This window comes from Coregonus lavaretus (genome assembly GCF_964263955.1).
Source record: "Coregonus lavaretus genome assembly, contig: HAP1_SCAFFOLD_4921, whole genome shotgun sequence".
Classification (NCBI taxonomy): Eukaryota; Metazoa; Chordata; class Actinopteri; order Salmoniformes; family Salmonidae; genus Coregonus; species Coregonus lavaretus.
Window position 1 is genome coordinate 16,862 of NW_028162802.1, and position 25,967 is coordinate 42,828.

At 44.9% G+C, this 25,967-nt stretch overlaps 1 protein-coding gene across 1 annotated transcript; it reads right to left on the reverse strand.

The window, feature by feature from the left end:
• Positions 1–294: 294 nt before the first annotated feature.
• Positions 295–23,460, reverse strand: LOC311118827 (uncharacterized protein; the record flags this gene model as incomplete). The annotated part of the gene is made up of 6 exons (XM_084193607.1): positions 295–462; positions 3,158–4,436; positions 6,297–6,800; positions 9,845–9,986; positions 19,361–19,470; positions 23,324–23,460. The coding sequence occupies 6 exons, from the start codon at positions 23,458–23,460 to the stop codon at positions 295–297; spliced, it is 2,340 nt and encodes a 779-aa protein (XP_084049733.1).
• Between the last annotated feature and the right edge of the window lie 2,507 nt (positions 23,461–25,967).

Here is a 25,967-nt window from a genome sequence, read left to right on the forward strand (position 1 = left end):
TGAGCTGTGTGCCAGTGGGGGAACTACTGTCAGAGAGTGCAGAGAGACACTATCCTGAGCTCTTTCACTGAGTACTGAGTCAGTCATACACAAATGAAATGGAGAGAATGTTCCATAGAAAACAAAGTCGTAACAACCACAGTTCACTTGAATTCTTCTTCTGCTTCTCCTCCTCTTCGCTCTTGTTTATTTTTTTATGCCCCCCCCCCCCCCCCCTCCTCTTGTCCTGACAAAATGGTCCCGTGGTTTCTCTTTGCCCTGACACCCCCTCCTCACCCACCCCTGCTCCCCCTCTCAGAGGTAGAACCCAGTAGTCTGTAGGTCCAGGAGGGTGGGCAGGGTCTGTAGGGCTTCAGGGTGGGGGTGGAGACTGTCGCTGGCTGTCTGGCCGTTCACATTGGGCAGTAGACAGCTCCCTGTGTAGGCCACCTTGGTGTTGTTGCGGATGCAGCCGTTCTCCATCTAAACACAGAACAACAATCAAATATAATTAGAGCTGTATGCATATGATAGAACACAACCCCGCCCTTCTCCCCCCCCCCAAAACAAACAAACTATAACCACTACACTGGGCTCTGTTCTGTGGCGTGGTGAGGTCATTATCACTAATCACTTAACCTTTTACAGCAGTGGGCTAAATCAGAGTCACACAGAGTGATTCTTGACAGTCTTAAACAAATCTGCTTTGAAACAAAAGTATACACCTCACACACATGGTTATGGGCTCAAACAAAAGAAGACACCTGTACCATGTCAGATATAGAGTTGCATGTATTACATTTTGAGTTTGCATCCCAATATTACACTTTATATACATCACAGAGGACTGAAATATAGCAAAACCATTTGACATAAAAACAACAGATTTTCTGTGTTTAAAAAATACATATTGTTTATTCATTATGAAAAATATTCCACCCATGAGGCCACTAGGTCATCTGACTGCAGGAAAGGGCTACTGCAGGTCAGGTCAGCCAGAGAGTAGAGTGGAGCAGAGTGCCCACACACACACACTCTTGGCAGTGGACAGCAGAGGCTGGGTGGGGTGGACTGGGGGCCCGCAGTCATCAGGGCAGAGAACACATTACATCACATGGAGAAGGAGCTAAGCCACATACTGCACCAGGGTAGGATTACTATAGGGCCAGGCTACTGACTAAACCTCACCCACAGACAGGGCCTGTAAGACACAAGATAGAGTAGCTAATTGTAGCTTGTAGTAGTTGCTAATACACAAGCTAACTACAATAGCTCATTGAAAAAGTAGCTTATCCGCCACACCAACTGAGTACTGTAACTGGTACATGCACTGATATCCAGTCTTTATGCTCCATAGGTGTGAGTATGTACTTTGTGGCTTCCCTGTATGAAGGAATCCCCTGTGTGTGTGGGGACAGAGTGTCTGTTGTGACAGCTCCTACCATCGGCCTAATTGTAATCCTGCTTAGTGGGCCCTAACTGGATAAGCTAGGCATCATCCATGTAGAAATCCTAATAGGGCCACCTTATATAGGCCCCCCATAGGGGCAGGCCAGCAGGATACTGAGCACCTGCAGCAGGACAAAACCAGCCAGGTTAAGGTGGGCCAAACTCAACTAATCTCTAATTCCCCCCCCCCCCCGGGGAAACAGCACCACCTGTGGTGGGATGTGACACACCACGCATGTAGGTACACACACACACACACAACCCTTCCACACGTTCTTCTGCGCCTGTATGTATTAGGTAATGATGATGGGCAAATTGTAGGTCAGGACAGCTCATGCTTGACTGGCCAGCTTGGCTCTATGTTCCTCTGAGGCGTGGTCGCTGACCCTGAAGGAAAACACAGGAAAGGCGGAGTGGGATGGAGGCATGAATGGCCGCCGGTCCGGTTATTTGTGGGACTGAACCTTATTCTATTCATTACCGTTCCTCACCATCGGCATTTTCTCGCTTTCTCTCTCTCTCTCTGTCTCAGTCTCTCTCTCAACAAAGAGACCAACCAACTCTATCGTTCGTTACCCTTCATGGATCTTGAAACATCAATTCAGCACAACAAACAACAAGGAGAGAAAGATGGTGTCCAGCATGCAGAATGGACTGGGTACTGTACTAATGAGCAGAGTTCTATAGTCCAGTTTTTCTTGCCCTGAGGCCTTGTTTTGACTGACTGGGCCCCTTGTTACCCTCCCTGGCATGACTACTGTACTGGATACAGTTACAAATGCACGGAGGCACGCGTGGGTCCGAATCTCATCTTTGTCGCCAAATGTACGGAGGCTTGTTGTGCAATTAAACATGTTATCAACTAGTACAAACTTGTGTGACACTCCCACATCCGTGCACGCACACCGCGTGTGATACACTCTTAAAGCAACATCATTCAATACTCTGAGCTAGAACCCTACATTACTGAACACAACATATACTGTAACTGTATTGTACTGTACCGTATGTAGAACCCTGAAGCTGCAGCCATGGAAGTGGAATAGCCTACTGTTCTCTCTCACGCCTACACTAGTTCACTTCTGGGTCAGTGTCCTGATCTGAAGTCATGCTTACATTATCAGCTTTGAACAGATTGTAAGGTGGGCCTGCAGACCAGAGCTGCTTTCTTCACAATCACATTGCAGTAGGATCAGACCAGGCATTTAGGTCAAGGCTAGCAGTAGCACATGTTGTGCTGCCTGCAGGGAAACAACTCTGGTAGGAGAAGGTATTCCTACGGCAATCGATGCTTAAGTTGACAGAATCATTTCAACAGTTGACAGATCAAAGCTTGGCTGTGGAGACTACTCCTCCATGTGAGACCTACTTTCCTCTCCATTAATAGATTCTCCACTGCCGTGACCCTTGCTCTCCACTCATCTGTTTACATTGCATGTCTGTTCACATCAACATATCTTGCATTGAACTATAAAGCAGCAGCCCAAACAAGCCAGAGGCTGGGCTTCCCATGCTATATCAGTGCCTTTACAGAGAATCATCGCTTTCATGACATAGAAATAGCGCTTCTAATACTGGGTTGTCAATTACCATTAACAAGACAGTCCCACAAACAACACAACACAAGACAAATAACATAGTCACAGAAATTCACCAAATATTAAACAAGAAAAATACATTAGGTTTATTATCTATCTATGAGCATCTTACTTTATTCTTTGACTCTTACCTTGCAGCAAGTGGCATCTTGGGAAGCGGGGCTGTTCAAAATGCCATAGGCGTCCAGAGTAGGCATGGTGTGATGAGGCTGTGATAGTCCCAGGATGTAATCTAAGGAGTTCTGTGTGGTGGGGCACTGGTGGGGGAAGTAGGTGGATGGGACCTGTGGATGATGTTGTTTGTGATGCACCAGATGGTCTGAGGGGGTAGCAGTCACCCCTCCTTGTTCCTGGTAGTGATCTATGCCCCCTACTGTACCCCTGTTCATGACCAGGCCCACGGTAGTCGATTCACCCATACCGTAATCCATGTGAGTGACCTCCCCTCCTGTAGTGTGTGAGAGGGTGTCCCCGTGCCAGTTGGGGTAGGAGACGGTGCAGGCTCCGTTAGCTCCATTAGTTGTCAGTCCCAACTGGTCGTTGTAGCCATAACTCTGCCAATGGGGATCAGGGCGCACCCCGTTGAGAGTAGCACTGCCGCAGCTACTAGCCTTCTGCTGTTTGAAATGGCACTGAGACTGAGACTGAAGCTGGACCTGTAGGTGCTGGTTCTGCTGCTGCCACTGCTGCTGACTCTGATGGATGTTGTTCTGGTGCTGGTGGTGTTTGAGCTGCCCGGCCACGTGAGGCCCCAGCTGGGATGTCTTACCGTTGACCAGGGGGTGAAGGCTGTGGCAGTGGTCATCTAGCCCTGCATGCGTAAGCTGCTGCTGGGGAAGCCAGTGACCATTATGGACCACGGTTAGGGAGTTTGTGTGCTGCAGTGTGTCTGGCTGGCTTGGTGTGGGGACATCCGTTTGTGTTGGGGGCCAGGGGTATTTTACCAGAACGGGCTTTACTAAGTTGAGGTGCTGCTGCATCTGCTGGGAGAGCTGCACTATGGGTGGCTGCTTTGGTAGTCTGTGAGGGGGTAGCTGAGCGGGTAACGTAGGTTGGGGGGCAGAAGGGTTAGTAGCCTGGGGGTGGAGGGTAGAGATATGCATAGTGGGGGTGGCTTGGGTATGAGGGTTAGTGATAAGGGCAGAATTAGGGATAGGGCCAGGGGGATGGGTTGTGGTTGAGGGTGAGGGTTGTGGTATGGACACGTGGCTGTCCCCACCCTGGCCCTCCTCTGTCCTGTTCTCCAGCGAGTCGTGGATGTAGGAGAGGATCTCGTTGTTGGTGAGCAGGTCGTTGAGCGAGGGGATGTAGTCTAGATCCATCTCCACTCTGATCATCCGCTCATCTAGCAGTAGTAGCTCCAGATCCTCCGCGTTCAGACCCAGATTCTCCAGAGCAGAGAACAGCTCGCTGAAATGAAGACGTTTATTTTATTTGACAAATTCAAAAAGATATAGAGTTGCCTCAGCCATGGGAGTACAACAATGCATACATAAAAAAACACTGGGAATTAAAAACTCATTATTATTAGAAGGGCAAAAGACTGGAAAGCTTGGGCAAGACTGACTGTACATTGGGCAGTCTAACGGCACTTTACACTCAATTCAATTGGAAAATACTTATAATATACAGTGGGGAGAACAAGTATTTGATACACTGCCGATTTTGCAGGTTTTCCTACTTACAAAGCATGTAGAGGTCTGCAATTTTTATCATAGGTACACTTCAACTGTGAGAGACGGAATCTAAAATCCAGAAAATCACATTGTATGATTTTTAAGTAATTAATTTGCATTTTATTGCATGACATAGGTATTTGATCACCTACCAACTAGTAAGAATTCCGGCTCTCACAGACCTGTTAGTTTTTCTTTAAGAAGCCCTCCTGTTCTCCACTCATTACCTGTATTAACTGCACCTGTTTGAACTCGTTACCTGTATAAAAGACACCTGTCCACACACTCAATCAAACAGACTCCAACCTCTCCACAATGGCCAAGACCAGAGAGCTGTGTAAGGACATCAGGGATAAAATTGTAGACCTGCAAAAGGCTGGGATGAGCTACAGGACAATAGGCAAGCAGCTTGGTGAGAAGGCAACAACTGTTGGTGCAATTATTAGAAAATGGAAGAAGTTCAAGATGACGGTCAATCACCCTCAGTCTGGGGCTCCATGCAAGATCTTACCTCGTGGGGCATCAATGATCATGAGGAAGGTGAGGGATCAGCCCAGAACTACACGGCAGGACCTGGTCAATGACCTGAAGAGAGCTGGGACCACAGTCTCAAAGAAAACCATTAGTAACACACTACGCCGTCATGGATTAAAATCCTGCAGCGCACGCAAGGTCCCCCTGCTCAAGCCAGCGCATGTCCAGGCCCGTCTGAAGTTTGCCAATGACCATCTAGATGATCCAGAGGAGGAATGGGAGAAGGTCATGTGGTCTGATGAGACAAATATAGAGCTTTTTGGTCTAAACTCCACTCGCCGTGTTTGGAGGAAGAAGAAGGATGAGTACAACCCCAAGAACACCATCCCAACCATGAAGCATGGAGGTGGAAACATCATTCTTTGGGGATGCTTTTCTGCAAAGGGGATAGGACGACTGCACCGTATTGAGGGGAGGATGGATGGGGCCATGTATCACGAGATCTTGGCCAACAACCTCCTTCCCTCAGTAAGAGCATTGAAGATGGGTCGTGGCTGGGTCTTCCAGCATGACAACGACCTGAAACACACAGCCAGGGTAACTAAGGAGTGGCTCCATAAGAAGCATCTCAAGGTCCTGGAGTGGCCTAGCCAGTCTCCAGACCTGAACCCAATAGAAAATCTTTCGAGGGAGCTGACAGTCCGTATTGCCCAGCGACAGCCCCGAAACCTGAAGGATCTGGAGAAGGTCTGTATGGAGGAGTGGGCCAAAATCCCTGCTGCAGTGTGTGCAAACCTGGTCAAGAACTACAGGAAACGTATGATCTCTGTAATTGCAAACAAAGGTTTCTGTAACAAATATTAAGTTATGCTTTTTTGATGTATCAAATACTTATGTCATGCAATAAAATGCAAATTAATTACTTAAAAATCATACAATGTGATTTTCTGGATTTTTGTTTTAGATTCCGTCTCTCACAGTTGAAGTGTACCTATGATAAAAATTACAGACCTCTACATGCTTTGTAAGTAGGAAAACATGCAAAATCGGCAGTGTATCAAATACTTGTTCTCCCCACTGTATATAATATTATATACAATATATACAAATATACAATCACCTGTTAGAGCATGTCTCGTCCCCCTCCAGAGCTAGTGAGTCCAGGGTGGTGAGCAGCGGGTCGAAGCTTGACGGAGGCTCCCCGTTGGGGCCAGTGGAGGTGGTGGTGACCCTGTTGGGCACGGTGCTCCAGCTCTCTCCCCCACCCCCAGCCAGAGGGCCACCGCTATAACCTCCACTGCTCTGCCCTTCCCCCTCGTCTTGCTCACTAAACAGACTACTGTGGAAGGACATCTTGGGCTCGACGGCTGGTTGGCACACGTACACGGACTCATCCTGCCTCATCAGCGCCCCGAGCAGGGAGCTGGGGTCCAGTCCACCGTTATCCTTCGACGAGTTCTTGTCCAGCTTGCCCTTCTTGGACTTGGTCTTGCCTTTAGCCTGGAGTGAGTCGGTGAGGCCATGGATGGGGTAGCTACTCTGGTAGAGAAGGGCCTCGCCCGTGGCGAAGGTGAAGGGGAGGTGCATGGAACGCTTCCTCAGGTGCTCTCCTCCCTCCTCCTCCCTGGGAACGAGAGGATGGTGAGAATCAATCGGAACAGACTCTTAGTAGGATAAAACTCCAGCAAAGTTAAGGTTTCGTCTCGTTAAAGTTGGTGGCAGCTCAGTTGCTACTAGTTTTAGTGTTACAAAGTACTTCATTTTAACAGTGTACAGCAGCGGTTAAAAATGGGGTCGCAGGAGAATTTCCAAAATCCTGGTTTTAAAAAACACACACACCAAAATATATCGTCTTTGTCTCTCAAAATCATTGTAATGTGCTTAACCTTAAAAATCAAAATGAAAATTATTCAAATTTAAAAGTTAAAATTCAACCAGAGAGCGCCCTTTGATAAGGCCGCTCTTGACCGTTGCTCTTGAATCATTCCCACGGTGAATGGCTAAGCACTACGCTATGAAACCACACACTACTGCAGAGACTTTGATATTACCGGCAGCAATTGATATGGTGAGAACAATGTGTGGGGAGGCAGAGGCACAGAAACTCACATCAATACCTTTGTCAGATAACACTGTGAAACTAAGAATTTACGCTATAACTAGCAATCAAGAGGAAACTCTGACTGAACGACTCAAAAACTCCACACCTTATGCTCTCCAAATGGACCTTAGCTGTGAGGACCGAGATACCAATGCATTGACTTTTGTTCCCTACATGCGGGGGATGCTATTCACGAGGACATCTTGTTCTGTCTCACGATTCCCAAGCATGAAATGGCACAGGGGATGTTCAGTGAGCTGCATGGATATATTGACATAAAAAATAATCCATGGGATCGAATGGTGGGCTTTTGCACAGATGGGGCTCCATCTATCACGCATTCACGGGTCACTATGGAGGAGTTTTGGTTCCTGACTCTAAGGGAATACAATGCCATCTCCCTCCGAGCATTAAAACTCATGGTACACTGATTCAGTGCTCTCGTCTGCATTAAAAACAAATATCGATCCAGGTTGGATGTGACAGGAGCAGGGGCGGTGTGTTCATTAGGTCGATATGGGCGACGCACTGCCAAACGGGAAAAGGAAGGGATTTTTTTTCTAATCAATTATATCACGGCAACAGTAGTTATCAGTGTTCTAATCTAGATGTCTGATCTGCCACTAAATGTCCAATCAGGCTAAAGTCGTGCTTCAAATGTCCCCGCCCGTTTTGGGGCGATTTCAGTCAGGTTGAAAATCGCCCAGAAGTCTCTCATAGCCTCTAATGTAAAATCAATTTTTTTCAAATATCAGAGCTTTCAATACAATCTCTATGGGTTTCTGAGGGCTTGCACTTACGCGCTTTCGTCATACGTAACATAACCATGAACGTAACTAAGAAAAGAGCGGGTAGCCTCATCAATCAATTCACTATTACTGTCAAAATGGCTAGCCTTCAGTGCAACGCGATTGTCTCTTTGAAAGAAGTTCCTTTTTGTCGGCGAACAAATCAAGATAAATTGGCAACGAAACAATTAGGACCTCCCAGACCAAATTTAATAATTCAACAGGTTTCTACTAAGCAGAGTCGTGAAAACTGTCTACGAGAATCGAGACGACCTCATAGAATGTTTTGAAGCCATTCGGACGGGTTCATTGGGTTCATTTGACTGGCTACGTGAGGATGCTACATGATGAAGATTTTATTTTTTTCCTGCGGCTTTTTCACAAAATCATGCCCCACGTCGACATTCTGTACCAGAAGCTACAGAAGAAGGACATCGATGCTGTCTTTATCAAACGTGCCCTCGACAGCTTCACAAGCAGTGTGCAGGCCATAAGGTAAGATTAAACAATATCATTCGATCTTTCTCAATGTTCATTTTTACAAATCTATACAATTGGCCAGAATATGGTTGTTCATATTTACAAATCTATACAATTGGCCAGAATATGGTTGTTAATTTTTACAAAGCCATACAGATAGCTGTGTTTACCTTTTCTAGAAATTACTTTCAAATTCTGTTTTCAGGCAAAATGTCTATCACTGTTCATTTTCACAAATCTATACAAGAGGGCAGAATATGGAAGTCTATAAAAATGTCTTATTACCAATAACTTGCATCAATGTTTTCAGTAGCCTCTATCAAAAGCTCCTGCTTGCTTGTTGTGAATTATGCTCAGGTGCACATATTTCCAATTCAACCATGAGGCAAAAAATGTGGTAAAAGCTCTTGTTGATCCTGCAATCTGAACAAATACCAAGATGCTGTATTTTCAGCTGATATTTCATTTGTTTATGGAAATGCATATTGTTTATGCAGTGTTGAGGAATGTGAAAGAACACCCTTGATTATTTTTACTGTGATAACTTATTTTGATTTTGTAAGCCAACACTTTTGAGATCAGTCAATAAATGCTTCTGGTATTGACTTATATGCTGCCCCTGTCTTCATGTTGTTGCTGGACATATCTTTTTAAAAATGTGTGTAGGTCACCTAAATCATCAGAAAAATTGCCCCCCCTGAGAATTTTTTCAGGAGCCGCCACTGGACAGGAGAGATGCAGTGCTCACTGCTGACCACGCCCCTTGACTTTGAGAAGCTCCGATGCGACATGCATCAAGCAAACCCATCTCATTAGTGGTGGTGAGATAAGAGAAATTATGTCAGACTAATTTGCAATGGACTGCCATAGCTCCAATTACAAAAGTTAACATTGACTGTTAATTACATCTTTTTTTTTCATATGGATAATTTTCAGATAACAAAATGGGGTCACGGCCCAAAAAAGTTTGGGAACCCCTGGTGTACAGTGTAATATTAACGTGATGAAATCTAATCTATTGTCCTCCTTCCTACTCACTGGGAACAAGAGGAGGAGTTTATCAGAACACTAGGGACTACTATGGACGACTATATGGACTAAAGTCCCTAACACTATGGACTAAACAGCTCTGACTGTATAGGATTACATATTACATTCACCTCATTGAAATCCTTCATACAAACAGACAAAGCAAAATCCCCAGTGACAAATCAACTCCAGTGTTAGATTTAACACTCAGAAAGTGTTCAAAAAATGTCATTGGGTTTGGAGGGGTGAAGAGGCTGAAGCTGCACTTACACCAGGGGCCTCTGGGTGGCGATAATGTAGTCAGGCTTGCCGTTCTTGTAGACCAGCCTGGCGTTGGCTTGGACCCACTTCCAGCGGTTATCCTTAGTGAGCAGTCTGAACACCGTCAGCCCACTCTCTCCTGTCTTGATCACTGGAATCACATAAGACACTGAGTCAGGGGGATGTGTCAGAACCAATGACTGTATGGTCATAACTGAACATAGGCTATTATGCACATAGGAAACACAGTACATATGTGCACCCATGCATGGAACCAACCCCTACACACTCATGTAGGCTTACAAAAGCAAGTCTGCAGAAATATGCTATTTGCACACATGCGAATGTACATGCCCCCATGCACGCAGGCACCATCACCTCTAAATGTACACACACACACACACAGACACACACTCCTTGATCCTTCTCCCAATTGGCCTATTGTTAGCTTTGCTGAGTGTGTTGTGGCGTAGAGCCCGTCTCAGCTGTGCAGCCTTCCGGAGTAGGTTCATTGTGGTGAATGGACACAGGTGTGAAGCACTGTAGACCCATTGTTTTACAGAGAGGCTTGCAGTAAAGCGATTTGCAGACACTGCAGATTTACACCCAATGTGTTCCCATGCAGTGCTACTGAAACTCTTATTATTTGGTCACTTTCAGTGGACACTGGTGGACTTTGGATCTTAATTCCATTCCTGATATGGATATGTGGCCCCAGTTCACCTTCCTATCCCCTCACCGCTCTGCTCTGCTCTCCGGTACTCTGCTCTGCTCTGGGTTTTGCACAATCTCCTCCATAATCTGGATTATGTGTAAACATATTCTCCACTCTAACCAACCATGTGCCACACAGAGACACATAGATGGGTTGGTTGTTTAGCAATAAAAACTGACGCTTGCGCAACTACTGGGCAAAACAGACAGGGTTGGCTTAAATTGCTGACAACATGTAAACTATATTTTGTTATCTCCCGAGTGTCGCAGCGGTCTAAGGCACTGCATCGCCGTCACTACAGACCCGGGTTCGGTCACAGCCGGCCATGACCGGGAGACCCATGAGGCGGCGCACAATTGGCCCAGTGTCGTCGGGTTAGGGGAGGGTTTGGCCAGCCAGGATTTCCTTGTCCCATCGCGCTCTAGTGGCTCCTTGTGGCGGGCCGGGCGTCTGCAAGCTGACTTTGGTCGCCAGCTGGATGGTGTTTCCTCCGACACATTGGTGCGGCTGGCTTCCGTGTTAACCGAGCAGTGTGTCAAGAAGCAGTGCGGCTTGACAGGGTCGTGTTTCAGAGGACGCATGGCTCTCGACCTTCGCCTCTCCTGAGTCCGTAGGGGAGTTGCAGTGATGGGACAACACTGTAACTACCAATTGGACAACATGAATATTGGGGAGAAAAAGGGGTAAAAGTACAACAACAACAAAAAACTATATTTTGTTTCATTTGCACAATGAGCACTTGTCTGTCAAATATATCGTTACAGTTGTTGATTAGCTAGCTAGCGAATGTTTGCTGTATTAGAATTGACATGAAATCAGTCAAAACACCTCAAAACAAGACATGGTATCAACAAGATAAAACTAGCTGAAACAAGCCACCTACGATTCCCCACATGGCAGCTTTTAGTCATTGTTGCTAGCTATCAGAATCATAAAAACGCACGGCTTCCGGCCACATCGATGTGCGCGCATCATTTTTGTGACGTTGTCAACCAACCCCATCTATAGGGTTTGTCCCAATAATCCCTCCTCCCTACTGAAGTGTGCACTGGTTCACTACTCTCTACAAATGTAAAAGCATTGGATTTGTATTGGCAGGGGCTAGAGGGAGTTTCCATATACCAGTCATTACCTTTCAAATCCATGAAGGGAAGTGAACAAGTGTACACTTTGGGAGAAAGGAGAGACTATTAGGATGCAACCAGAGACTTCCACTAGCTCTCTGACAGTTTGCCAATCAAAGCTCTGCCTACACGTTCTTTAGAGACACCAACCTACTACCCTGGACTACTTTCTATAAGCAATGAAAGGTTGAGAGTCAATAGTTTGAAAAGGCAGCATATACTGTCCTGAAATAACTATATGTCCAACAATGAATGCTGGATTTTTGTTGTTGATATTAATAACATCATGCTTGTCTTTGCGCTCACTAGCTTATTTTAACACTTTCATTAGGCAAATTGTCCACTCTAGCGTTTAAACTCAGAGTCAGAAAGTTGGGGGTGATATTGGCCAATAACAATAATGTGAATAACATCATGCTTGTCTTTGTGCTCACTAGCGTATTTTAACACTTTCAATAAGCAAATTGTCCCCTCCAGTATGGCTCTCGCATGGCTCTCAAGCTTTTCTTTAAGCTTGATTTGGTATGTACTATAAAGTCAGAGAGATGGAAGGGGAAGTGATATTGTAAACTTAGAGAGATGGGGGAGTTATATTTGCCATCAACCACTGAGCTGTAAAGAGCAGTATGGAGTGCATGGAGAGTAGTGATGCTGAACGTTCCATGGTTAGAACAGGGTCATTGTGTTTACATGCTACTGTAAGTAGGACACTGTTACTGCTGAACGATTGTGTTCTCTCTCTCTCTCTCTCTCTCTCTCAACAAACAACAGAGGAGAGTGTGTGGTGTCAGTCTGCCACTGAGATAATATTTCTAACCCATATGTAGTTAGCTTACTGCACAGAAATATAATTAGATAGCTCTATGTAGTACTAATATACACTAAGTATGTGGACACCCCTTCAAATTAGTGGATTTGGCTATTTCAGCCACACCCATTGCTGACAGGTGTATAAAATCAAACACCGCCATGCAATCTCCATAGACAAACATTAGCAGTAGAATGGCCCATACTGAAGAGCTCAGTGACTTTCAACGTGGCACCGTCATAGGATGCCACCTTTCCAACAAGTCAGTTTATCAAATTTCGGCCCTGCTAGAGCTGCCCCGGTCAACTGTAAGTGCTGTTATTGTGAAGTGGAAACGCCTAGGAGCAACAACTCACTGCCGAGTTCCAAACTTTTCCAAACTGCCTCTGGAAGCAACGTCAGCACAATAACTGTTAGTCTGGAGTGTTGTTAAGCTCGCTGCCGTTGGACTTTGGAGCAGTGGAAACGCGTTCTCTGGAGTGATGAATCACGCTTCACCAGCTGGCAGTGCAACAGATGAATCTGGGTTTGGCGGATGCCAGGAGAACGCTAACCGCCCCAATGCATAGTGACAACTGTATTTGTATTTGTATTTATTATGGATCCCCATTAGCTGCCAAGGCAGCAGCTACTCTTCCTGGGTTCCGCCAAAATTAAGGCAGTTACATATTTTTTTTAAACTTTATAATACATTTCACAACATATTAATTGTGTGCCCTCAGGCCCCTACTCTACTACCACATACAGTTGAAGTCGGAAGTTTACATACACCTTAGCCAAATACATTTAAACTCTGTTTTTCACAATTCCTGACATTTAATCCTAGTAAAACATCCCTGTCTTAGGTCAGTTAGGATCACCACTTTATTTTAAGAATGTGAAATGTCAGAATAATAGTCGAGAGAATGATTTATTTTAGCTTTTATTTCTTTCATCACATTCCCAGTGGGTCAGAAGTTTACATACACTCAATTAGTATTTGGTAGCATTGCCTTTAAATTGTTTAACTTGGGTGAAACGTTTTGGGTAGCCTTCCACAAACTTCCCACAATAAGTTGCGTGGATTTTGGCCCATTCCTCCTGACAGAGCTGGTGTAACTGAGTCAGGTTTGTTGGCCTCCTTGCTCGCACACGCTTTTTCAGTTCTGCCCATAGGATTGAGGTCAGGGCTTTGTGATGGCCACTCCAATACCTTGACTTTGTTGTCCTTACTACTTTGGAAGTATGCTTGGGGTCATTGTCCATTTGGAAGACCCATTTGCGACCAAGCTTTAACTTCCTGACTGATGTCTTGATATGTTGCTTCAATATATCCACATACATTTCCTTCCTCATGATGCCATCTATTTTGTGAAGTGCATCAGTCCCTCCTGCAGAAAAGCACCTCCACAGCATGATGCTGCCACCCCCGTGCGTCACGGTTGGGATGGTGTTCTTCGGCTTGCAAGCAGCCCCCTTTTTCCTCCAAACATAACAATGTTCATTATGGCCAAACAATTATATTTTTGTTTCATCAGACCAGAGGACATTGCTCCAAAAGGTACGATCTTTGTCCCCATGTGCAGTTGAAAACCGTAGTCTGGCTTTTTTATGGCGGATTTGGAGCAGTGGCTTTTTCCTTGCTGAGCGGCCTTTCAGGTCATGTCGATATAGGACTCATTTTACTGTGGTGGATATAGATACTTTTGTACCTGTTTCCTCCAGTATCTTCACAAGGTCCTTTGCTGTTGTTCTGGATTGATTTGCACTTTTCGCACCAAAGTACGTTCATCTTTAGGAGATAGAACGTGTCTCCTTCCTGAGCGGTATGATGGCTGCGTGGTCCCATGTTGTTTATACTTGTGTACTATTGTTTGTACAGATGAACGTGGTACCTTCAGGCGTTTGGAAATTGCTCCCAAGGATGAACCAGACTTGTGGAGGTCTACAATTTGTTTTCTGTGGTCTTGGCTGATTTATTTTGATTTTCCCATGATGTCAAGTAAAGAGGCACTGAGTTTGAAGGCAGGCCTTGAAATACATCCACTGGTACACCTCCAATTGACTCAAATGATGTCAATTAGTCTATCAGAAGCTTCTAAAGCCATGACATCATTTTCTGGAATTTTCCAAGCTGTTTAAAGGCACAGTCAACTTAGTGTATGTAAACTTCTGACACACTGGAATTGTGATACAGTGAATTATAAGTGAAATAATATGGCTGTAAACAATTGTTGGAAAATGTACTTGTGTCATGCACAAGTAGATGTCCTAACCGACTTGTCAAAACTAAAGTTTGTTAACAATAAATGTGTGGTGTGGTTGAAAAACAGGTTTTAATGACTCCAACCTAAGTGTATGTAAACTTACGACTTCAAATGTATGTACAACACAAAATCCATGTGTACGTGTGTGTATAGAGCGTATGTTATCGTGTGTTTGTATGCACGTGTCTGTGTCTGTTTGCGTGCTTCACAGTCCCCACTGTTCCATAAGGTGTATTTTTATCAGTTTTTTTAATCTAATTTTACTGCTTGCATGAGTTACTTGATGTGGAATAGAGTTCCATGTAGTCATGGCTCTATGTAGTACTGTGCCCCTCCCATAGTTTGTTCTTTTTCTGGTGGCATGTCTTGTGGGGTATGCATGAGTGTCCGAGCTGTGTGCCAGTAGTTCAAATAGACAGCTTCAACAGGTCAATAACTCTCACAAATACAAGTAGTGATGAAGTCAATCTCTCCTCCACTTTGAGCCAGGAGAGATTGACATGCATATTATTTATGTGTACATCCAAGGGCCAGCCGTGCTGCCCTGTTCTGAGCCAATTGTACAGTTTTCATGGTTCGGGCTAGGCCCCTTAGTTCCAGTGAAGGGAAATCTTAACGCTACAGCATACAATGACATTCTAGACGAGTCTGTGCTTCCAACTTTGTGGCATCAATTTGGGGAAGGCCCTTTCCTGTTTCAGCATGACAATGTCCCCATACACAAAGCGAGGTCCATACATAAATGGTGGAGTGGAGGCTGTTATAGTAAAAAAGGGGGGACCAACTCCATATTAATGCTTATGATTTTAGAATGAGATGTTTGACGAGCAGGTGTCCACATACTTTTGTAGATTCCAAGATGGCGTAGCTGTGTGGTCGTGTTTTTTTCTGTGTCCTTGTGTAAATAGGCCGTTTTCTTTTGTTTTTTTGTCTATTTTGTATATATTTCTCAATTTTAGTTTTCATTCTTTAACTAAATATACTTTCCTGCAACCCGCCTCACCCAACGTGGAAAGGATTATATTATTTCTTTATAACTTTTATCAAGAACCTTAAGCTGAAACTAGTCTAGCTGCAACCGAATGGCTACTTGCTATTAGCCACCGTTGTCAGTGGCCTGCACTACCCACCAGCCAGCTCTAGCTCTAGCCTGGACAATTTGTTGGCCAGTCTGCACAGCGTGCTATCGACCCAGAGCATATCAGATTTTCTGCCGGAATCACTGGACCCTAGCGCCGGATCATCGCAACCAGCTAGCTGCAACCAAATGGCTGTTGTTGTTGGCTAATTACCATTGCCCCTTAGCAAGCACCAGTTAGCCTTGAGCTAGCCTCGAGCCAGGCCCATCTCCCGGCTATCTACCTCTCTGTCAACCGGACGGGACCTCCTAGTGTTGACACGGAGCCCCGCCGATCCAACACGACTGGTTTGCCGATGAAATCGTCTGATGTGGTTTCAACAGGCTTCCCGTTACGACGTCGACCACGAAGATCCAACTGCTATCCCCGGCCCACTAGCACACGCAAGCCGGGCTTCTTGCTCGCCAGTGCTGTAGCAGCCCCCGAACTACCTCCGAACTCTCCTATTGCTGTTCACCGGACCTTATGATAACTCAGCTATACAGCTGATGCCTGCTGGACTGTTCCTTTATACGGTACCGCATCCTGTTTATGTTTAGCCTCAGCCCAAACTTTGTCGCCATTACCAGCTGTTGTCTTAGCTCTCTCGAATAACACCTGTGATTGCTTTATGACTCTCTCCCATGTCAATATGCCTTGCTTATTGCTGTTTTGGTTATTTCTTGTTGTACTATTTCACTGTAGAGCCCCCAGCCCAGCTCAACTTGCCGTAGACAGCTCCTTTGTCCCACCCCACATACACGTGGAGACCGACTCAATCGGTGCCTCCAGTGATGCTATCTCTTTCATCGTTACCCAACGCTTAGCTTTACCTCCACTGTACTCATATCCTTGTCTGTACATAATGCCCTGAATCTATTCTACAACGCCCGGAAATCTGCCCCTTTTTTTCTCTGTACCCACCGCACTAGAAGACCAGTTTTTAAAGCCTTTAGTCGTATCCTTATTCTACTCCTCCTCTGTTCCTCTGGTGATGTAGAGGTTAACCCAGGCCCTGTAGCCCCCAGTATCACTCCTACTCCCCAGGCGTTATCATTTGTTGACTTCTGTAACCGTAAAAGCCTTGGTTTCTTGCACGTTAACATCAGAAGCCTCCTCCCTAAGTTTGAGTTATTCACTGCATTAGCACACTCCGCCAACCCTGATGTTCTAGCAGTGTCTGAATCCTGGCTTAGGAAGGCCACCAAAAATTCAGAAATGTCCATCCCCAACTATAACATTTTCCGTCTCGATAGAACTGCCAAAGGGGGTGGGGTTGCAATCTACTGTAGAGCTCTATCATACTATCCAGGTCTGTGCCCAAACAGTTTGAGCTTCTACTTCTAAAAATCCACCTTTCCAGAAATAAGTCTCTCACTGTTGCCGCTTGCTACAGACCCCCCTCAGCCCCGAAGCTGTGCCCTGGACACCATATGTGAACTGATTGCCCCCCATCTATCCTCAGAGTTCGTACTGCTTGGTGACCTAAACTGGGATATGCTTAACACCCCGGCCAACCTACAATCTAAACTAGATGCCCTCAATCTCACACAAATTATCAACAAACCTACCAGGTACAACCCAAAATCTGTAAACATGAGCACGCTCATAGATATCATCCTGACAAATGTACCCTCTAAATACACCTTCGCTGTCTTCAACCAGGATCTCAGCGATCTCTGCCTTATTGCCTGCGTCCGTAATGGGTCCGCGGTCAAACGACCACCCCTCAACTAAGAACAGATATAGCCCCTGGTTCTCCTCAGACTTGACTGCCCTTGACCAGCACAAACACATCATGTGGCGTACTGCATTAGCATCGAACAGCCCCCGAGATATGCAACTTGTCAGGGAAGTCAGGAACCAATATACACAATCAGTTAGGAAAGCAAAGGCTAGCTTTTTCAAACAGAAATTTGCATCCTGTAGCACTAACTCCAGAAACTGTTTTGGGACACTGTAAAGTCCATGGAGAATATGAGCACCTCCTCCCAACTGCCCACTGCACTGAGGCTAGGAAACACTGTCACCACCGATAAATCAAATCGGAGGGCCTGTTGTCTGGACCTCTGGCAGTCTCTATTGGGGTGCCACAAGGTTCAATTCTCGGGCCGACTCTATTCTCTGTGTATATCAATGATGTCGCTCTTGCTGCTGGTGATGTTCGGATCCACCTCTATGCGGACGACACCATTTTGTATACATCTGGCCCTTCATTGGACACTGTTTTAACAAACCTCCAAACGAGCTTCAACGCCATACAACACTCCTTCCGTAGCCTCCAACTGCTCTTAAACACTAGTAAAACTAAATGCATGCTCTTCAACCGAACGCTGCTTGCACCCGCCCACCCGACTAGAATCACTACTCTCTGCGGGTCTGACCTAGAGTATGTGGACACCTACAAATACCTAGGTGTCTGGTTAGACTGTAAACTCTCCTTCCAGACTCACATTAAGCATCTCCAATCAAAAGTTAGATCTAGAATCGGCTTCCTATTTCGCAACAAAGCCTCCTTCACTCATGCTGCCAAACATGACCTCGTAAAACGGACTATCCTACCGATCCTTAACTTCGGCGATGTCATTTACAAAATAGCCTCCAACACTCTACTCAGCAAATTGGATGTAGTCTATCACAGTGCCATCCGTTTTGTCACCAAAGCCCCATATACTACCCACCATTGTGACCTGTACGCTCTTGTTGGCTGGCCCTCATTACATATTCGTTGCCAAACCCACTGGCTCCAGGTCATCTATAAATCACTGCTAGGCAAATCCCCGTCTTATCTTAGCTCACTGGTCACCATATCAACACCCACCTGTAGTCTGCACTCCAGCAGCTATATCTCACTGGTCATCCCCAAAGCCAACACCTCCTTTGGCCGCCATTCCTTCCAGTTCTCTGCTGCCAATGACTGGAACAAACTGCAAAAATCTCTGAAGCTGGAGACTCTTATCTCCCTCACTAACTTTAAGCATCAGTTGTCAGAGCAGCTTACCGATCACTGCACCTGTACACAGCCCATCTGTAATTAGCCCATCCAACTACCTCATCCCCATATTGTTATTTATTTTGCTCATTTGCACCCCAGTATCTCTATTTGCACATCCTCTTTTGCACATCTATCATTCCTGTGTTAATACGATATTGTAACTATTTTGCACAATGGCCTATTTATTGCCTTACCTCCATAATTTACTACATTCGCACACACTGTATATATATTTTCTGTTGTATTTTTGACTTTATGTTTTGTTTATCCCATATGTAACTCTGTGTTGTTGTTTTTATCACAATGCTTTGCTTTATCTTGGCCAGGTCGCAGTTGTAAATGAGAACTTGTTCTCAACTGGCTTACCTGGTTAAATAAAGGTGAAATGAAATAAAAAAAATAAAAAAAAATGTACCTAAATAATTAAGTTTAATTGTCAAGTTACTGTTCTAAACCAATGCTATTTGGAATATTCCATGATTATTATTAAAGGTAGAGATGTCATTGTAAAAGCCTTACTGCGGACGTGGTTCTCAGCACAGTAGAGCATATCAGCTGCATGGATAAACTGGTATCCAGAGCCTCGGACCCGGAGCTCAGCCTCAGTGTAGCCCAGCACGATCTTCCCCCTGCAATGCAATAAGATTCACAACAACACCATTATTATAGACGAGACGATAGTCGTCTATTATAGGCATTGGTTGAAGCTCAGTGTTAAATTAAAATCTCTCTATCATACGTAAGCCAAAATGACACCAATCTCGATGAAAATACGCAAATCAACTTGGAGGTACACACACTCCCCGCCTCTGTCGTGAGCCGTTTGTCCGTTACCGAGAACCACATACCACATTTTTTAACAGGGCAGTTAGCAATTCAGTTTTAAGAGTATTTATTGCGCCTACCTAGCTCAAATTCTAGACATTTGATTAAAACGAGACTATAGAGTCCATGAAGTGACCATTGGACTTAAAATATGCCAGATTGACTGAGTTTGTAGGTGCAGCAGTCTTTATTAAATGTATAATTTATCGTTCTCACATGCACATTTCTGTCTGTTAAGAAACAACGATCATCTACCTTTTTGTAGCTGACAATGCTAACATCTTTTTTTAGCCGAAACTCAATAGTTCTAACACTGGGTTGGTTGCTCGGCAACAACACAGCTGCTTGCACCATGCTGCCAGTCATAAGAAGTGTATGCGAACAAACCTAGGCTAATGTATATAGCTAGCTATATGGTGGTATTCAAGCTGAGGTTAATCAATAATTGCACAAATATATTATGATTAGCTAGGTAGCTAACTAGCTAACGTTACCTAACTAACGTTAGCTTGCTTGTACAAAGTCCAGCAGCTAGCCTCTGTAGCTCGCTAACACCAGTCAGCTGAAAGCTAGCTAGCTAACCAACAGGCAAATACAGATCGCTAGCCAATGAATGTGGTTTTGTTTTCATTAGATAGGTAGCTAGCTAGCTAACGTAACATTATACCAGCCAGATGAGCTAACGTTGGCTAGGTAGCTAACCAACAAGCGATGAAAGCTAGCTAGCTAGCTAGCTATATTTTGCCAAGTAGGGTTTTTCACATATGGCTAAAGTCATCATGTGGAAACTGCTGATGTAGACACTTGCGTGTAATTGGAGCACAAACAAATATGCACAAATAAACTAGCAAACGTCCTTGGCTGTTATGATAGCCAATTAACTTCAGCTAGCAAAGTAACCTTAGCCAACGTAAGACTGTACCATTAGCTAACGTGTATGGCCAGTTAATGCAAAACAATATATCATAATATATCATTCATTCTAGCACAAAACATAACTAGCTGGAACGACAGAGCGAACAGACGCGAACTGGCTAAGTCAATTCAGTGGCTAGCTTTGCACTTGGCTAGCTAACAGTAGCTGCTAGGGGTAAGTCATAACCTACACTTGTGTTTTGTTTTTTACATATTGATAGCCCGAGTCGCTCAAGGAATTCGGGACATGGGTGACTAGTTAACGTTAGTTTGGCTCTCTCTGTGTGTTCGTGCCGTGAAAGGAGGGGTTCTTCTTTGTCTGAAAGCAATGGCTAGCTAGTTTGCTAACTATTCTAGCTAACTAACTGGCTGAATAAGTTGACTACGGACTCGCTCAAGCTGTCGGGACTTACCCACAACGTTAGACACGGACACGAACGATCTGCTTGAGTGTTGATACACTGGTGGTTGTTGTGGCTGAGTATTGGCGCTAAACCCTGCTGTTGGAGACCGGCATGCTAGCTGGCTGTGGCGTCTTATGACGAGGTGCCCGGACGTTTTTCACGGAATAATACTGCACCTAGTTAGCTAGCTGAATAAACTAGGTTAGTCTATTCCTAGAAAACATTGAACCGCTGTAGTTTACAACAATTATAGTTTCTGAGGTGGAAGTTGGGAGAGTTATATTTGGGAGTTGTGGTGAGGGAGGCCCCGCTCTCTCCTTTCCCAGATGTTTAGTTCATTTTATTCCGATCTCCTCTGCATTATTGTAGCCATCTGCTGCACCCTGTCAACTATGCCTCTGCCTATCCCTGTTCTCTCCTCTCCGCACAGGCTACACAAACGCCTCACACCGCGTGGCTGCTGCCTCTCTAACCTGGTGGTCCCTGCACGCACGACCCACGTGGAGTTCCAGGTCTCAGGCAGCCTCTGGAACTGCCGTTCTGCTGCCAACAAGGCAGACTTCATCCCAGCCTATGCTACCCTCCAGTCCCTCGACTTCTTGGCGCTGACGGAAACATGGATTACCACTGAAAACACTGCTACTCCTGCTGCTCTCTCCTCGTCTGACCATGTGTTCTCGCATACCCCGAGAGCATCTGGTCAGCGGGGTGGTGGCACAGGAATCCTCATCTCTCCCAAGTGGACATTCTCAATTTTTCCCCTGACCCATCTGTCTATCTCCTCATTTGAATTCCATGCTGTCACAGTCACTTGCCCATTTAAGCTTAATATCCTTGTCATCTATCGCCCTCCCGTCTGGATTACTGCAACTCGCTGTTGGCTGGGCTCCCTGCCTGTGCCATTAAACCCCTACAACTCATCCAGAATGCCGCAGCCCGTCTGGTGTTCAACCTTCCCAAGTTCTCTCACGTCACCCCGCTCCTCCGCACACTCCACTGAATTCCAGTTGAAGCTCGCATCTGCTAAAAGACCATGGTGCTTGCCTACGGAGCTGTGAGGGGAACGGCACCTCCGTACCTTCAGGCTCTGATCAGTCCCTACACCCAAACGAGGGCACTGCGTTCATCCACCTCTGGCCTGCTGGCTCCCCTACCTCTGCAGAAGCATAGTTCCTGCTCAGCCCAGTCAAAACTGTTCGCTTCTCTGGCACCCCAATGGTGGAAGAAGCTCCCTCACGATGCCAGGACAGCGGAGTCACTCACCACCTTCCGGAGACATTTGAAACCCCACCTCTTTAAGGAATACCTGGGATAGGGTAAAGTAATCCTTCTACCCCCCCCCCCTTTACTCCACACGCTGCACCAGGTTAAAACAACATCAGAATTGTTGCTTGCTTAGTGACTTGCTGTGTGCCAGTCAGTCTCATTGACTAGACGTACCATAGTAAATGTACATCTGAAATAAGTATGTTATGTTATGTTTGGTATGGTTACATAAGACAGAAGGTTACTTAAAGAACACTTCTCCTATTTCTGAAGTAAATCTCTATTTTTTATGTAAATGGCATGTTCTCAAAAACAAGCCAAATCACAAAAAAAGTGTCTGGACCCTTCTATAACATGCCATCACAAATAGAGATTTATTTCAGAAATAGGAAAAGTCCCGAGTGTCGTTGGTCGGGGTGGAAGGATGGGCATATAACGCGAATGTCTAGCAACCCAAAAGTTGTTTGAATGTCATCATGGACAACTTTAGCATTTTAGCTAAATACCTATTTTGCAACTACTTAGCATGTTAGCTAACCCTTCCCCTAACCTTAACCCTTTTACATAACTCCTAACCTTAACCCTAACCCCTAGCCTAGCTAACATTAGCCGCCTAGCTAACGTTAGCCACAACAAATTGGAATTCGTAACATGTAATACATATTGCAAATTCATAAGGAGATATTTTGATCATTCTTTCGTTTATAGTTTTGACAGCCCCCTCCTGACACGCACACTTATTTACATGTATTAGGTGGCTCTTAAAAGAGCCTTTGGGTTTGTGGAGAGGCAGGCAAGTGGCAGTGAGTGTGTACTACTGCATGCATCTTGCTAGAAAGGAGGAGAGATCAGCTCTCAGACTCTCAAGGAAAAGGTTGTTGCACTCATTTTTTAGATGCACGCCATCCCTCCCTTGGTTTTTGCCCTAGCACTACACAGATGACTCAAATAACCAACTCATCATCAAGCTTTGATTATTTGAATCAGCTGTGTAGTGCTATGGCAAAAAACTAAACGTGCACCCAGGGGTGCCCCAGGACCAAGTTTGGGAAACCCTGCCCTACGGTAATACCCAGGGACACAGTGATTTATGGCAAAGTGGCCGATTGTGGGCATGCGCCTGTCACAGAGAAATGCAAACACCAGCTGGTTGAGAGAGCGCCGGGCCATCTCTATGAGCTTGTTGATGTCCTCCTCCCACTGGAACATCTAACTCCTCCACTGTGTGATGTCAGAGTAGACCACCATTGTTCTGCGGAACATTCAGATGACGACCTCCAAATCAGCTTACATCTGACACACCAGGGCTGTCTCCTTTGTGTGTCCCAAGTCATTTCCACCGAGGTGGATGACTATGATATATTGACAGTCACACCTCGCCTTAGCGAGAGATAATTTTTCAGAACCCTTTCATTGAGAACAGCTCATCCATATGTTGCGCTCCTGTAGTAATCTAGCCAGCTATACTGTTTAATCGCATAGTAAATATTTGCTTCAGTCTTTGTTTCCTTGCTCTTGCCAATTTGCTTTGAGCAACGATCAGTAGGAGTATAAGCTGGGATCTTATCAATAAATACAATTGATAAAATGTACGACATTGTGAGGGTTCACAAGGAGAGCAAGTGTTAGGCTGTATTATAAACTGGGTGGTTTGAGCCCTGAATTCTGATTGGCTGAATGCCGTGGTACAACAGACCGTATACCACGGGTATGACAAAACATTTACTTTTACTCTTCTAATTACGTTGGTAACCAGTTTATAATAGCAATAAGGCACCTCGGGGGTTTGTGGTATATGGCCAATATACCACAGCTAAGGGCTGTATCCAGGCACTCCGCATTGCGTCGTGAAAAAGAACAGCCCTTAGCCATGGTATATTGGCCATATACCACACCCCCTCGGGCCTTATTGCTTAATTATAATGTTGTATAATAATGTTGCATAATCACCTTCCGGTGTAAAAACCATGGAAATAAAATAAATAATATATATTTTTAAGTGAGAATAGGCATTGGTCTGAAGCCGAAAAGAAAGGAAATTCACGAGCACCCATGCTCTACCAAGGTTTTCCAGCACACAGCTTTGACCTACTACAGTAGCTATGTTGATATTGTACTTCAAACTATGTGTCATTTGGTTGTATGTATTTTTAGACCTAGGCCTATTGTAAATTTGTATTATTGTTGCGTCACCATCATAATTGCAAAAATAAATACATATACAAACATAACTTTAAGCAACACATTATTTTGACCGAGGTAATGAACTGTCCATTGATCAGCACAGCAATTGATAAAACAGGATAATGTTTGAAACACAATTGGTTCTGAGCTTATGTCAGTATTACACAGGTAAGCTAACAGTTACAGAAATCAGGCATGCAGACAGGCTCTATCTATCTGAGCTACTATGTCCAACCTGTTGTTATGTTGGGTACCTACTGACCAAAAAAGGATGTTATTATGATCATGTTTTTTCAATGACATGTTTTGCTAAAATAAAGTTTTAAGGAAATACAGGCATGCATCACATTACTACAAGACAAAACAGCTCAATCAAATCTGAAAGTCTTGTAAGTATAAAAGCAAAGCTTGCTTTGAGATAACGTCTTACTGTGGTGTGTGAAGAATCAAATACTTTACCTTGCATGTGGTACAAAACACATTATTGTGGAAGCAACTCCTCTAAGAGTATGAATTAGGCTGTTTGAGAAGGTTTGAATTCTATTCAACCTGCCTACACATAGTTTGAAGTACAATACCAACATAGCTACTGTAGTAGGTCAAAGCTGTGTGCTGTAAAACCTTGATAGAGCATTGGTGAAATAGGCATTGTCGTGCCCATGTGAATTTCCTTTATTTTTCGGCTTCAGGCTATTCTCACTTAAAACGTAGTTTTTTGTTTTTTATTAGAGACAGAATAATAATTGTAAGACCATTATACAATAGGACATCAACGGCAGTGAAAATATGTTTGAATTACCACTACTTCAAACATATTATAGCCATTATAGCTCTATCGACCCAGAGCATATCGGATTTTCTGCCGGAATCACTGGACCTTAGCGCCGGATCATCGCAACCAGCTAGCTGCAACCAAATGGCTGTTGTCGTTGGCTAATTACCATTGACCCTTAGCAAGCACCAGTTAGCCTTGAGCTAGCCTCGAGCCAGGCCCATCTCCCGGCTATCTACCTCTCTGTCAACCGGACGGGACCTCCTAGTGTTGACACGGAGCCCCGCCAATCCAACACGACTGGTTTGCTGACGAAATCGTCTGATGTGGTTTCAACAGGCTTCCCGTTACGACGTCGACCACGAAGATCAATCTGCTAGCCCCGGCCCGCTAGCACACGCAAGCCGGGCCTCTTGCTCGCCAGTGCTGTAGCAGCCCCCAAACTACCTCCGAACTCTCCTATTGCTGTTCAACGGTCCTTATGATAACTCAGCTATTCAGCTGATGCCTGCTGGACTGTTCCTTTATACGGTACCGCATTGTGTTTATGTTTAGCCTCAGCCCAAACTTTGTCGCCATTACCAGCTGTTGTCTTAGCTCTCTCGAATAACACCTGTGATTGCTTTAAGCCTTTCTCCCATGTCAATATGTCTTGCTTATTGCTGTTTTGGTTATTTCTTATTGCACTATTTCAATGTAGAGCCCACAGCCCAGCTCAACCTGCCTTAGACAGCTCCTTTGTCCCACCCCCCATACACGC